This window comes from Dromaius novaehollandiae, chromosome W (assembly GCF_036370855.1).
Source record: "Dromaius novaehollandiae isolate bDroNov1 chromosome W, bDroNov1.hap1, whole genome shotgun sequence".
In the NCBI taxonomy this organism is placed as follows: Eukaryota; Metazoa; Chordata; class Aves; order Casuariiformes; family Dromaiidae; genus Dromaius; species Dromaius novaehollandiae.
In genome coordinates, this window is record NC_088130.1 from 55,061,591 (window position 1) to 55,075,378 (window position 13,788).

At 39.8% G+C, this 13,788-nt stretch overlaps 1 protein-coding gene across 1 annotated transcript in view; it reads left to right on the forward strand.

Moving 5' to 3' along the window:
* Positions 1–2,305, forward strand: part of LOC112983604 (PI-PLC X domain-containing protein 3) — a 77,537-nt gene extending 75,232 nt beyond the window's left edge. Inside the window, exon 4 of the mRNA XM_064500093.1 lies at positions 6–2,305. Within this exon, the coding sequence (XP_064356163.1) occupies positions 6–22 (17 nt within the window). The 3' untranslated portion in view covers positions 23–2,305. The remainder of the gene's footprint in view (positions 1–5) is intronic.
* Positions 2,306–13,788: the final 11,483 nt, after the last annotated feature.

Below are 13,788 nucleotides of genomic sequence, written 5' to 3' on the forward strand. Positions count from 1 at the left end.
TTCAGGTAAAGAGCAAAACTAAACATGTTTACAGTGTTTGATAAAAGAAGGCCACTTACATGTTTTCCATGAGGTACCAAATGTGATTCGTATGTCTTCTGCGGTTATGAACAGTGCCAAGAAATCTGCTGCATTCAGAGCAGTGAGATGTATACTGCCCTCTCTGCCCACAGCAGGATTCCCATAGGTGTGAGCATTACACTGGGAGATTAAGGACAGTATATGTGGCCCTAAAATTTTGAGTTGCTACACTTCATCTGTCAGATGATGTAACTGATCGTATTTATCAATGAGCAACAGGTTTAAATACCTTTGTGAAATAAATATAAAGTAATGCCTCCAACATACGCATAATCAGTGGAGAGTAAACATGATGTATTATGTAGCTTGCACAGAGCGCAGACTGAATCCTGCTTGCTTTTCCTTCTCACAGTGGGGTTTTCCAATGTCTCTGCCCTGTGTAAAGTCAGCAGTTATGTACTGCTAGCCGAACTCTGTACTAAATGCTGCCATCGTGTATTTTCCATGGTTTTAGCAGGATTGAAGTCAGGCCGGCTTGGAGCACCACTCTCTCTCAGGATTAATCTTGTATGTCTGATCCAAAGTCCAGTGAATTTAATAGGAAATTTTCCTTTGTTTTGAATGACTTGGGCTTCGGATCAGTATACTGTGTGCACTGTAGGGTGGGCAGGATTAGGTCTCATAGTGGAAATGTGCATTCTGCAGGATTAAAACTACACTTCAAAAAAAAAAGTGCAGCCTAAGCTTCTCTTTAAGGCAGCTATGAACACAAAACTTCTTTGCTGATTACAAAGAAAAAAATCAGTGCCAATTTCATCAGTGAAAAATTGCTGTACTAAAGAGTGGAGTATTTCAATATCTAGCTAATAACATTAAACTATAGTCCTTACATTGTTCCTGAGAAATAATAGAGCTTAACAAAAGGTTGGAAGTACACTGCATGGCACTGTTCTGGTGGCAGAATCTCTGATCACCCTACTTTTAATGAAACATGTAAAACTCAAATATATGGAAAATGTAGTGAGTTGTAAAACGAGAGCATTGCCACTGTATGATGCCCAACTGGATACAATGTGGTCATATGTCTTTGATATATCAATGTGTATGCACACAACTTCTGAAAGCCAAACATTTCATTTATGGGAAATGATAGATTCCGTAAGGTCTTACAAGGAAAATCCTCCCTGAAATATTGCAGGGCTTTATAGGATAAGACTAGGGTCAAGTTTCCATTGATACTGCTAGAACTCTTGCTTGAGTGAGAAGAGAGAATGGCATCTTATGATCCCTTGCTATTTTCCGTCGGATGATAAGGACTACCATCTCAAAGATCATCAGATCACAGAAAAACAAAAATGGTCTCATCAAAGAGGTGGGTTTTTCTTTTTTGTTTTTGTGGCTTTTTTTATTAGTTTATGAAGAAGTGGAATAAAATGAACGCTTGCTGCTATTTTGCACAGAGAGGGTGCCTTGGAAAAAGTGTGTGTGTGTATGTATGTGAGTAAACTATAAAGACACATTTAAATGTATGTATGTGATACAACGACATCCATGCACACTTGCTTAATGGTATTCTGGTTTCTAGACAAGAGTATTGTAAATTTGGTTAAAGAAAACAGCGCAGGTGTTACGAAGTTGTGATGCCTCCTTCAGTAGCAGTTTTTTGTGTAGAGATTAGGACCATAAGATTCATCCTCAGTGAAATCTGTGATCCAAGTCAGTTAGGTTTTTTTACAGCATTAAAAACTTGTCTCAAAGTGACCCCAAAATTCACCAAGAGTCACACCCCATCTTTGCATTGAAAAAGGCCTAGGACTTGGGGTTTTCACCCACAATTCAGCAAAATGTGTGTGTGTTGGCGGGGAGGGGGCTGGAGGGAGATGATGCACTTTTTTTTCAGTTGCCACATACTCTCCAAGCAAAATTCATGTAATGGACACGCAAAATGAAACAAGAGCGTATATTTTCTTTGTGCAAATTGGAAACTTGTGTATTTTGCACAGTTCCCGAAGCAGTACCTTTTCTTCTGTATGGGGTGTCCCATATAGAGACATGAAAATGTTTGCTTATTTATTAGAGATGTGACATGAAAAGGTCTTTTCATTCTTCTTCTTAGCTGGATTTGTTTGCTTCCAGATTTTCCTGTCATTCTTCAGTTACTTAAATGTAGTCAAAACATTTAAGCTCCCTATAATATGGCAAAATAATCTGAATATTACTGAATATGTGTGGGGAAAAATGTTTTCCTTTTTTTGGATTCTGATTGAAATTCTGCTGAATCTGAGAGCAACAACACTGAGTTCCTCCTGGAACCCCTTGCTCAAGCACACGCCAAACACAGCAAGCTTTTCACTTACACAAAGGTGTGCTCAAAGCAAATGTTTTGCTGTATTTAAGAAAAAGTGTGTGCATGTGTGTGCCTGTATATATATATATATATATATATATATATATATAAAATGCTATATCGTATCTTGAGCTTATTGGCATTGTTATGGAATGTTTGCTTAGCATCAGTTATGTTCTAATTGTCATTTAGGTGCTGGAAAATAAAAGCAAAAAAAAAAATCCTCTACGAAGAAGGATAATAGACAAATCATATAGTTTCTCCATTAATGGGGAAAACAATCTTAGCAAAATGTTTAAAAAAAATGGTTAGAAAAATTATGTTTTTATTTAGCTGTCAACCTCCTTTCTGTTGGAGAGCACAGCCATTTATTGTAGGGGACAGGTAAACAAACTTGCCTTAATTACTCAAACAAAAAAATGTGAGGGGGTATTATCTACACTTTTCTGGCAGTTTCCTCTCTGAGGCACCAAAACTGTAATTGAACTGTCCTAATAGGGGTACACTTCTAGCTGATATAATCTGGGAAATCTTGCCAGAAAAGAGCAAGCCAGAAAGGACTATGCAGCACAACTGGGCCATTCTAGAGCCCCGGTTTGTCATCCCTATGCAGCTAATACTCTCATTGATTTCAACCAGAAATGTGCTTGCAGGATTGATCATCAGGATTGGTTCAGATTAGCTATCCGACCTGATTCCTTTGGGGAGGTTTCTACACATGTATTTTGAGGAATCCTGTATGAGAAATTAGATGACTATAATCAGTTCATCAGAGGAAAAATACCCGTCTACACTATTGGTCTTCATAACCATCTGTTTACTCATACTGTAATGTTATTCTCTTAGTATTTTTTCTCTTCCTGTGTTCATTTCCCCCCTCATGATGTTCATTGTGTACACATGAAGTAGTATTGTCTTTTGAGTTTCTAGACATTTTCATGTGATTACTTGATGCTTTCTTTCAGTCCTACCTGAAAAATTACAACTGCGTTGCACAACATAAGCTGAAAGGCAGTAGAGCAGAGTCTCAGCTGGTGTAAATTATATGGCTCCATATTTCAATTTATGCAAGCTGAGAATCTCTTCCATAATGTTTGATGCTGATCCAGCTTACACTGATTTGAACCAAAATAGCAGCTGGCTCCAGGAGTCTGATTCCCACCTTATATGAGAAGGTATAAGATCAGAATTAGGCCAAAGGAGCCTGATTTTAAAATCAGTGAGTTACTTATGTTTATTTGCCCTTGGTTACACTGGTAGTTTTGTAGGTTCTGCCATTCCAAGCCATTCTTTTAAAGTATAAACATGTGTATATATATGCATATGTGTGTGAGAGGGAATGTGTGATCCTGTGTGCTGGCTCAGTCTTTCTGTCATACTGATAGAAATCTAGACCATTTCCACTAACTTCAAAGCAGTTACTGAAGATTTACGCTGGGATGAGAGGGAGCAGATAGTCACTGTGTAGTAAGTATATGCTGTGTTGCAAAGGAAAGTAAAAAGTTTGGAAGTTAACTGAGAAACATCAGAAAAGTGGAGTGCCCTGAAAACATAGCTTCAGTGCAGTTTATTCTGAATATAGTATATGGAGCACTAGGCATTAGCAACTGAATAGGCTATTTGGTGATTTCAGGAGGTCAGTTAACACCATTTTAAACTTCCGAATTCCTTTTCAGTGAAGCAAAAGCTAATAGTGTATATGATGTATTTGCCATATCTCAGTGGTAGCTTCTGTGTTACGTACAGTCAATGTTGTTCTGAATTGTATATGTTTACCCAATGATGAGGTTAAAATATGCTGTATAGTATGTGCAATGTATTGATTACAAGTCTGTTGGAGTTCAGTGATCTATTTAGTTTTTACTGTGCTGCTGTTTTGTAGGTATGTGTGTGTGTGCGTGTGTATGTGTGGGAGTATGGATTGTCTACAGTGTATGAGGAAATAATAATTAATCCTAAAGGAAAAGGGCAGTTATGTAACCTGCCTTAATGCATTCACATAATCTTGTTTAAATCCCATAATTATAAATTCAGATTTCAAACATTGCTGAAGATTGTTCGTACAGCTGCCTTTGGCATTAAGAAGTTAAACTTGAACTTAATTGGAGCTCACTGTACGTGGTGATAAAGACCTGGTTTTCTGTGTGATACAGGTGAGATCAGTTCTGTATACACACAGCCCCTGTTGATGCCAGTGGGAACTGTGCTCATGTAATGAAAGGCCTAAAATTCCTCTGTTGAGATATAATTGCGACACTGAGGGCATGGTACCCTGGCTTTGTAGAAGCGCCTGGATGCTATGCAATACTGCTCATGTCCTGTGCTGGAATGTAGCTGGGAATTCACAGGAAAAGCTCTGAACTCTGTTCCAATCCAGGTTCTTTTCTTAGGTAAAAATCAGATGTGGCTGAGGTTTAGTGGCCTGGCCTGGCCTGCCCGTGCACAGCATTCTGCTTTAAGGAGACATAGCAGCTTTATTTAAAAAAATTATAGTAATAATAATTTTCCAGAGGCTGGTAGGACCTAGTGCTCTGCATTGCCCAGAGATATGACCCTTCTGTATTCCCACAGCCAGGTCTAGCTCTCCCTTCATGGTTGCCGAGATGCGTCTGCTTGATGACAAGGGTAATTATGAAAGACATACCGAACACGGGAAGAGTCTACCTCGTGCCTGCCCAGTTGGACAAGGTTGGTTAGAGCATGCCTGCCCGAAGGTGTGTTTGGTGTGAAGTTGGCTTCAGTCAGGCCCATGCGAGCAGCCATTCAGGGAAAACAAAGAGGTCTGATTTCAGACCCTCTTCAGTTGTCTTTGTCTAGTTAAAGTAAAACATTTGCCCACTGTTCTCCTTTGGCTCTACTCATTGCTCCTTATCTCAGTCTGTGCTTCTGCCTACTCATCCCTTTACTGCAAGGTGTGAGCAACGCTGTGCTCAAAATATTGCTAGTTTGTCATCTTCAGCACACCATCGAAATCTGTAACTTCTGCATAAGACTATGTTGAATACAGAGCTAAGAGATGGGGGCAGGCTCTCGTATCTGACGTCCTAGGATGGTTTACCTCCACACCCCAAGTTATATACACGTGACCGCTTAGGCCTCACCTTGGCTGATTCAGCTGCAAACATTCTCACTCCAAATTAGAAACAGATTGCATGATAAGCCAGTAAATATTTTCCAAGGAGAAAGGAGATGCACTTAGGCTACTTTTCTGCAGTGAGATGACATGTTACAGTCTCTTCCCTCTGTTCGGGGTCCCAACAAAGTCAATTTGATCTGCAAAGATTTCTAGAGTAGCTGAAATGCTTGAAACTGGCAAATCAATTTGGCTATGAAGCTGGAATCCTTAAAGCAGAATCCTGGGTTTTGTGTGTAATTATTATCTTTGAAAGTAAGAATGCATACTTAAAAATGGAACTTAAAAGAAGAAATAGCTGGGCTTGTCAGGACAGATGTTAAGCTTTTGACTGCCTCAGTCATGAGTAGTTTTAGAATCACGCAAGGTGATGATTATGATGTTATTGCTGCACTGCCTCCTGACACTGTTCAGGTTCTCTGTATAGAAGCCTTATTATTCCAAATGAGCATTAATGCATTTGAATGACTTTACTCCATTTCTGTGGGAAGGATGATTATGTAACACTGAGGACATAGAGCTCCCTGTGTGTTGTGCCCACAAAGGTTCACAGAGCTGCACCTTCTCTTTTTAGGATCTATTCAATGGTACTTTAATAAATGTTGTGTAAAAAATGCCTACAGTTCTGTATAACAAATGTGAATTTTTATGACAAGAATGTGTATTTAATGTATAAAAAAAAGTAATATAAAATCCAGTTTCTTTGTATCCAGTGAAACATCTAATAAAGCTCTGGTACCTGTATTCCTGTTTTATGGCTTCGTTGTTGCATTCAAGACATTACATGTGGGAAGCTTCTTAAAAATAGTTTTGCAAAATGGGCTGCAGTCAGACATTAAACTCAGGCTGCGCTGTTATGTTAGAGGTCTACGTGGACTGTCCCCATGAGGGCGTTGTGGAGGCAGTACTGCTTCCACGTCGTTACTGTGGGGTCCTTGAATGCTGCAGAATGCCACCATTGCGTTCCTGCTGCCCAAGACGCAGCGGGCTCTCAGGTGCCTCCTCCACCTGGCAGGACTCTGCAGCCCCAGGTTGCCTGAAGTACTAAACCTCCAACTGCGTGAGCCTGCCAAAGCCCATGCTGCGGACTCTTGCCTTTAGCAGCACCTCGTAGCAAGGAGGGAGGTGGTAAGCAGGGACTAGACCTCAGAAGTGCTCTTCTTTCCTCCTGCTCCCCTGGGCCCCGTCTCATTGCTGGTGGCAGCTCGTGCTAGCACGGTGGAGATACCTGCCACCACCACATACTCACCTCACCAGGTGGAGCTAAGCAGCCGCTGCCTCAAGCTTGGCTCCAGGCTGTGCTGGCCAGCAGGTGACTTCTCTCCATCATCTCTCTGGTGACTCTGGTAGCGCTCTGGGACCTGCTCTCCGCAGGTGGACATAGGCCAGCCCAGCTCACCTGCGCCCAGGGCCACAGAGTGAGGGGCTGGGCTTCGGGGCTTTCTGCTAAGGTGAAGTGTGAGAAGTTGGAAGCTAAATCCTTGCTGCAGGGCAAGAGCTTGGGATTTCAGGTGCATGTTTCCAAGTGACGTAGAGGACAAACCTCTGTTGTTACCTCTCTTGAGTCATAGCCAAAGGCAGCTGAAGTGCTCTGCTCCCAAGGGCTCCAGGACCTGTCACTTGGCCCATTTTGAAATCAAGGAGCCAGGCCCAGGCTGCTGGGGCTGGAGAAGAAGATGCCTTGAAAGATGAGCAATGCCAAGGAAGCTTCTCTGTCAGTGCCTCCCTGCAGAAACCCATGAATTATCTTTGCCCACGTGGCAGCTGCATGCTGCTTAAATTGCTGCCCTCCACTTCCTACCCCACAGGTACTGTCTTATTAATGGGAGAGTATGGTTAGCCCAGTACTTGGAATGAATACTCCTCATTACAAAAGTGACTCACCTTGTTTTTTTGTTTTCTTCTATGTTTAATTTCTTTAGTAAAAGAGTCAGAAGGCCAGCTTTGTCCTGCTGTTGTAATAGCTACTTTACTCCAAGCGTAGGATGTCCATCTCCTGGTTAACGTACCAATCTGATGATACATGAGAAGACAGCAAGCTGAGATAATATTGCGTTTAAAAACTGAGAAAGCATGTGTAGTACTACAGGAAAAAGATAATCAGTAAGTGGTTTGAATTCCAGAAAGTGATTGTGTATTAGGCCACTGAATCTGGGAAAAAAGGAGAACTTTTTTTACCCTTATATCTTTTAACATGATAAGAGAGTTCAATTAAAATGCAATTATTCTCCTGGAAGAGCAATTTTAAACAGTTTTTATGGAAGCAAGCATTTGTGGGCATAGGCACAGTGAAAGAGATAAATATGACTTCCACATTTTTGGCTTAATTTCTTGTTCCTTAGTGCCCCAGCTGCAGTTTCTGGCATTGTTAATTTTTTCCCCCAGCAACTGGGAAATTTGAGAGGAAAAAATATTTGCAACTGTAAGTAGAATGATTGAAATAAAAATGACTTAAATAACTGGTCTTAATCAGCTTTACATTTTCAAGTACAAAACATTGATTTCAATAATGAATTTTAGTCTTTGCCTTCATACTTTATACATTTTTTTTCTCAAAGACAGGTTGATCCTTATGGATAACCATTAAGACCCTGCAAGTAAGTGCAGTCCTCACATTAGGTTTGGTATGTCTTTGCTAAATAGGAGGCTAAACTATACATATACGTAAACCAGTTTCCCTTTTAACATACATTCATGCAATTTGTTATTTTACCTTTATTTGTAAGGAAACAGTAGATACCATTTCTTATTTATGAAATGTTTAATTTCTTATTCATTTTTTTTTCAGGCTGTCTCCTGAAGGTGATTAGAGTAAATTAATGCACATAAAATCACTAATTTTGCTAATAAAAAGTCTTATAATTAAAACTGAGCTAATGTTGGATCCCAAAGAAATTATAATATCAATGCTGAAAGCTATGGAAAGTTATTTATTACATGAGGGAAGTTTTGTCTGGAGTTAATGATTTAAGTAGGATTTGTTTATAATTTAGCAAGTTCTCTAAGATTTTTAAGACCAAAAGGCCTCAAAAACTTACTTGTACTCTTTGTTCATAGATTGGCAGAAACGGGAAGTGTTCCTGTGTTTTAGGTTAATATTTTAGCTTTGAATAAACTAATTATAGAAATACACTGAAGAGAAGGAAAAATACACTGAAGAGAAGGAAAATTATTGATTTCTACTGCCAAGATCCCATGTGCCAAAAGAGGCAGTCACTTCAGGAAACTCTATTCCCAGGTACTTATCTGGGGACACCACCTATTTCAGTGGTTTTATTTGTCCATGTTTTGAAGTCAACCAAGTGGAAATTATTTTACAGTACTAAATATTAAATGTAAGCTTTAATTTAGATTAGGATCAATTCAATACTTTCATAGATTTTGCTTGTAGAAAAACCCTTTTAAAGGTATCCCTTTGTTTTTTAGAAATTGTTCTGGGTTAATGAAATTGGTGTCCAATACTCTGTGCAAGGGAGTTGTTTTTCTTAAATGGGGTAAAATCTTAATGCTGCTCAGAGCTTCCATTTCTCATTTAAAATGGTGGAACTGACACCCAATTTTCATATGATCATTAATAGCTAGCAAACTTGCTTGGAAGTTAGGGCACCTGGCTTAAAGTCTGCATCTTGCTGTCAGCTCTTAGGAGAGAAGGAGAATTTGACTCTTGTGCTGATGAAGAGGAGAGTAGTGGCGGGTGGCAAAAACTGTGAAAGAAGGTAACCAACTTGAAGGGAGACAAATGTAGGAATGAATTTCCCAGGATGGCTCTGAACAGGACTTGTTGCGAGGGGGCTGTGCTATAAAAAGAGAAATATTTTGTGGGAGAGCCAGAAGGTGGGAAAACCTAAGAACAAGAGGTTCTTCATTCACCAAAGTGGGGGATTGCTTCAGAAGGCGCACTTGCAAGGGGAGTTGTGTTTGCTTCTTGACAAAATGCAATAGAAAATGTTCCAGGTTTTGTGTAGTTGGGAGATACAGATGTAAATATGCTGCCCAGTTAATGACACAGATTCACTCCAACCAATATGTCCTGAAACATGTATGTTAGCACCTGGTTCACCTTCAAACAAATAGGTTTGAGTCAGAACAAGAGGTGAAACTGTGTAAATATTAAGATGGAATGAGCTACAGGCAGATATAAGCTTGCAGCGCTTCAGGAGAGCTGTTGCTCCCCTACAGACATAGTTCAGATTTAAAGGAAGAAAGCTTTAAAAAAACTCCTGCACTTGATTTACACAATGCATACAGTCCTTGCTTGCAAACACCAGCCGAGCTATGCAAATGTATTCTGTTTTCTTGTTCCGAGGCTGCTTACGCAGTCAAGGAAGCGTCATACTCATTAGCAAAGCCATTGTTCTGACCAAATCACTTCCCATTCTGCGAGCAGCCAAGCACCATCACGTTTCCTAACTCCTATACAGCTTAAAATAAGACTTGTACAATTTGCAAGCAACAATTAGAGAGCATGAGCTCTGGTATGCTGGTGTGTATTTTAAGTATTTTCAGTACAACATGTATGAAACAGCCAGAAAAGATCTTATTCTGGAATACAAAAGACTATTATTAGTCGATTTTCTAAGTCCTATGGCTTTGCTTTACCACTAACTCAGGACAAGAAATGAAACCAATCTATTGGCATGTGTTCAAAGCTAGGAGGATAGTGTATTACGTTGTCTGATGATATCTGGAAGAACTGCATATTCCTTAGCCTCTAATCTCTACCTGCCTGGGTGCAAATTCAGGCTTCCGGGGCATTATCTCTAACACACGTGCAACAGAAAGCAGGAATTTCTTTTCTTGTGTATTGGTACACCACAAAGCAGCAGATCCATAGAGAAGGAAAAGTATGTTTTTCAGGCATCACCAAGACAATTGTCCCCCCCCCCCCCCCCCGATGCTTAGAACTGCAACTCTGCATGTTCCCAGGAATGCATGTTATGCAGCAATTTTTTAACCTTTTAAAGGTTAGCTGCTGCTCAGGAGCTGCTGCCTCCCTGCTCCTATTCTGATGCTGTGGATCAAAGCTCAGAAGAGAAGTCTGTTGCTGCAAAAGTGCTGGGAGCCTGTGACTCTGCAGATCACAGACATTAGATGAATGTAGCAAAAATAAAGAGAAATCAGTGTAATCCCAGAGGTAAAGGCTGATCAGACTAGTCAGTCAGGGCTGGAGGGCTTCTGAACATAGACAAGAAGGCAACTCTAGCCAATGAGGCAATACAGATCAGAAATACTTGTAGAGCTAGGTGGTAGGTGAATACAACTTTCAAGATTGTTGTTGTGGGTTTTGGGTAACATCTTTCTTAAGTCAAAAAGCTTCCTGTTTTCTTGTAGAAGACGTGGACTGAAATAAGCTTCTTTGCTCCCTAAACTCAGGTTCCAGCCACCTCCTGCTGCCTGCTCAGCCCTCCTTCAGTTATTAAATGTAGATGAAGACACAAATTCATTAAAGAAACTACAAACAAATTCAAAAAGAAAGAAGCCCGTTCTCATACTAAACAGAATTTGTGAACACCTGTCTTTGCATTATGGTCTAGAAATAATCTAAACTTTTAATTCCAATTGCTGTTCTAGTTATTAAATTAACATTTTCAGGAAGAAGTACAAGAACTTTTAGAAAGTTAAGTCTAAATGCAGGTGAAAGACCTCCAAAAGATACACCATCTGCTTTGTAAATAAGTACAGTGTGGCTTCATTCGAGAGTTTCCAAACTTTGGTTGAGAAATTTCTTTTTCAAGAAGATCAGAAATTGTAGGTCACAGATTTTCTCTATGAAAGAAATCATAAAGCAAGGAAAGAAAATGATCAAACATCATGAAGAGCTAATACTGTGGTGTGAAAGGCTAGCGCAGAGCCATCTGCCTGGCTCAGATCAGGTTAGAAATTTAGCTTGCTGCTTTTGATATGGTCTGTTTGAAAATTGTTGTTTTCAAATGTGGGCCCATTAGAAAGTCTGTGATACTAGTGATACGGGCAACCATTGTCATATCTCTTTGCAGAGGGATATCTGTCCCCAAACATAATACTTATCCTTGCTTCTAAGTCCAGCTTTTTGTGTTTTGTTCTGTTTTTTTAATTAAAAAATTGACTCTTGTGGCAAGTTTTCAGGATGATGGCCAATCATTAACAGTCAAGACGATGCAGGGCTGAATGAGGGTTTCCTGAACAGTGCATAAAGCAAACCAACTATCCACAGCTAGACTGAGAGAGGCAGACAGACGCTGCCAAGAGTCTGTCTTGAACTGTTAGAAGTCAGTAAAAATAACCAGAGAACAAGATCCCTTGCTAAGGCTTTCACTGATTGGAATTAACTAATTAAACCTGCAAAGTGAGAGGGTCGATGTGCCTGGAACGCTAGCTGCGGCAGGGTAGGGGAGGCCCTGGAGGGGCCTCATCACTACAAGCGAGACTACTAGTGTCAGATTTCGTACTTAGACCTTTTTCTAGCACTGTGTTAGTCAATCTGGCCATAGTCTGGTCAGATTTTGCTTCTTCGATAGCAAATTGCCGTTTATTCTCCGGCAGTAATTGGAAGATTTGCTCACATTCATTAAAAATTTCGCACCACCCAAAATCTGAGCAAAATCTTTCTCTGCTGTTTGTTAATACCTAAAATATTTGCTGCTCCATAAAATTCACCTCTGTTCTTCCTCCAATTACAGCATTCAAAAACAGAAAGTGTGAATAGTTGTCATAAATAAAGCATACTGGATGCATTTTTACATGCTCAACAACTGCAGCTTCTATAGAGTCATTGCAAGCTCCCAAACTGGTCAATACATTTTAATAATTCCATTGACATTGACTTCTTTCAAGAATAAGTGTCTGGTTTTATATTTTAGCTGAAAATAAATATTTGCTGCAATGCAATTAGCAGTGAACACTGCACGTCTATAGCCTGTTCTCCAGACTATTGAGATTCATGGGTTTGTTGTCTGCCTACCTTTCAATCTTAGATGACTGTTAGCATCATCACTGAAACAAACAGATTATTTTTATCTTTGCCCTGTAAATAATGGAGCAATAAAATTCATTCTCTTTAGTGGTCAAAAAAGTGAATCAAATTAGGGATAATGAGGAAAGAAACAGAATAGAAACCAGAGCACATCATTATGCATTGTGTAAATCTGAGCAGTGCCTGCATCTTGAATACTGAATGCAGTTTGGTTACCCAGTCTTAAGGAGGATGTGACAGAGCTGAAAAAGACTCAGAGAAGGGCAGCAAGGATGATCAAAGGCATGGATAACCTCTAGTTAAGGAATGACTAAGTCAGGACTCTTCAAACTGGAAAAGAGGCTAATACAAGGAGATATGATAGAGATCTATAAAATCAGAAGCGGCATGGAAAGGGTGGACCACAACTGGTGGTCCACAAGGACTAGGAAGCATCAGCTGAATCTTGCTGGAAGCACGTCCATAACAAGCAAAAGGGGCTGTTTTTTCACAGGCTCGTGTAGTTACACTGTGGAGCTCCTTGCCACGGGATGCTGTAGGTGCTGAAACTTTACTTGAGTCCAAAGGGAGACTAGACAGGTTCATGAGAAAGAAATTTATTGAAGGTTACTAAATACACAGAAATGAGATTCATCTCAGGAAGTCCCTAAGCTGCAAATTGTTGAGAGCTGGGAGGGTGCTAAGGAGCTGTAGTTTCATAACAGAAAGAAAAGCTATTACTTTTGACTGGTAAAATTAGAGGAATCTTTCACACAGATCAAGATTCAATAACACTTGGATAGTGATAAGTAGGAAAAAAGTTCATTCATGTTATATTGATGCAAAATAAATTGCTGCGTCGCTCACCCTTGAAGACCGCACTGATCTGTTATCACAGAATCACAGCATAATTTAGGTTCATCTATTTCCATATTTAATCCTTGCAGATCCCTCAGCTAGACAGGATGATCTTTGAGGAAAAGATGTTGTTATGCCTTCATTCATCTATTTGATGTATGGATTTTCATAAAGCTGTCCATGGCCATTCACCCAACATGTATTTGTGTAATTGTATTTTGTAGGTTAAAAATTTGTGCATATAATTTACAGCAGAATGTAGAACCAGCACTACTTTACTAGCTGTAGTGCTGGCTTGTTACAGGGCTTGGTATCAAAAAGGTCCGTGTCCAATGAAATCAAGGCCAAAATAGCTTTTTCCAGATGAAAAGCAGGCTACCTCATTGAATGTTTTGTGTATGATTAACTACATAGTTATACAAATATGTAATCATAATCACAATTCATGGACTCACACAAAATAACAGTGCCCCAATTAATCAGATGTTTTAGAGACCA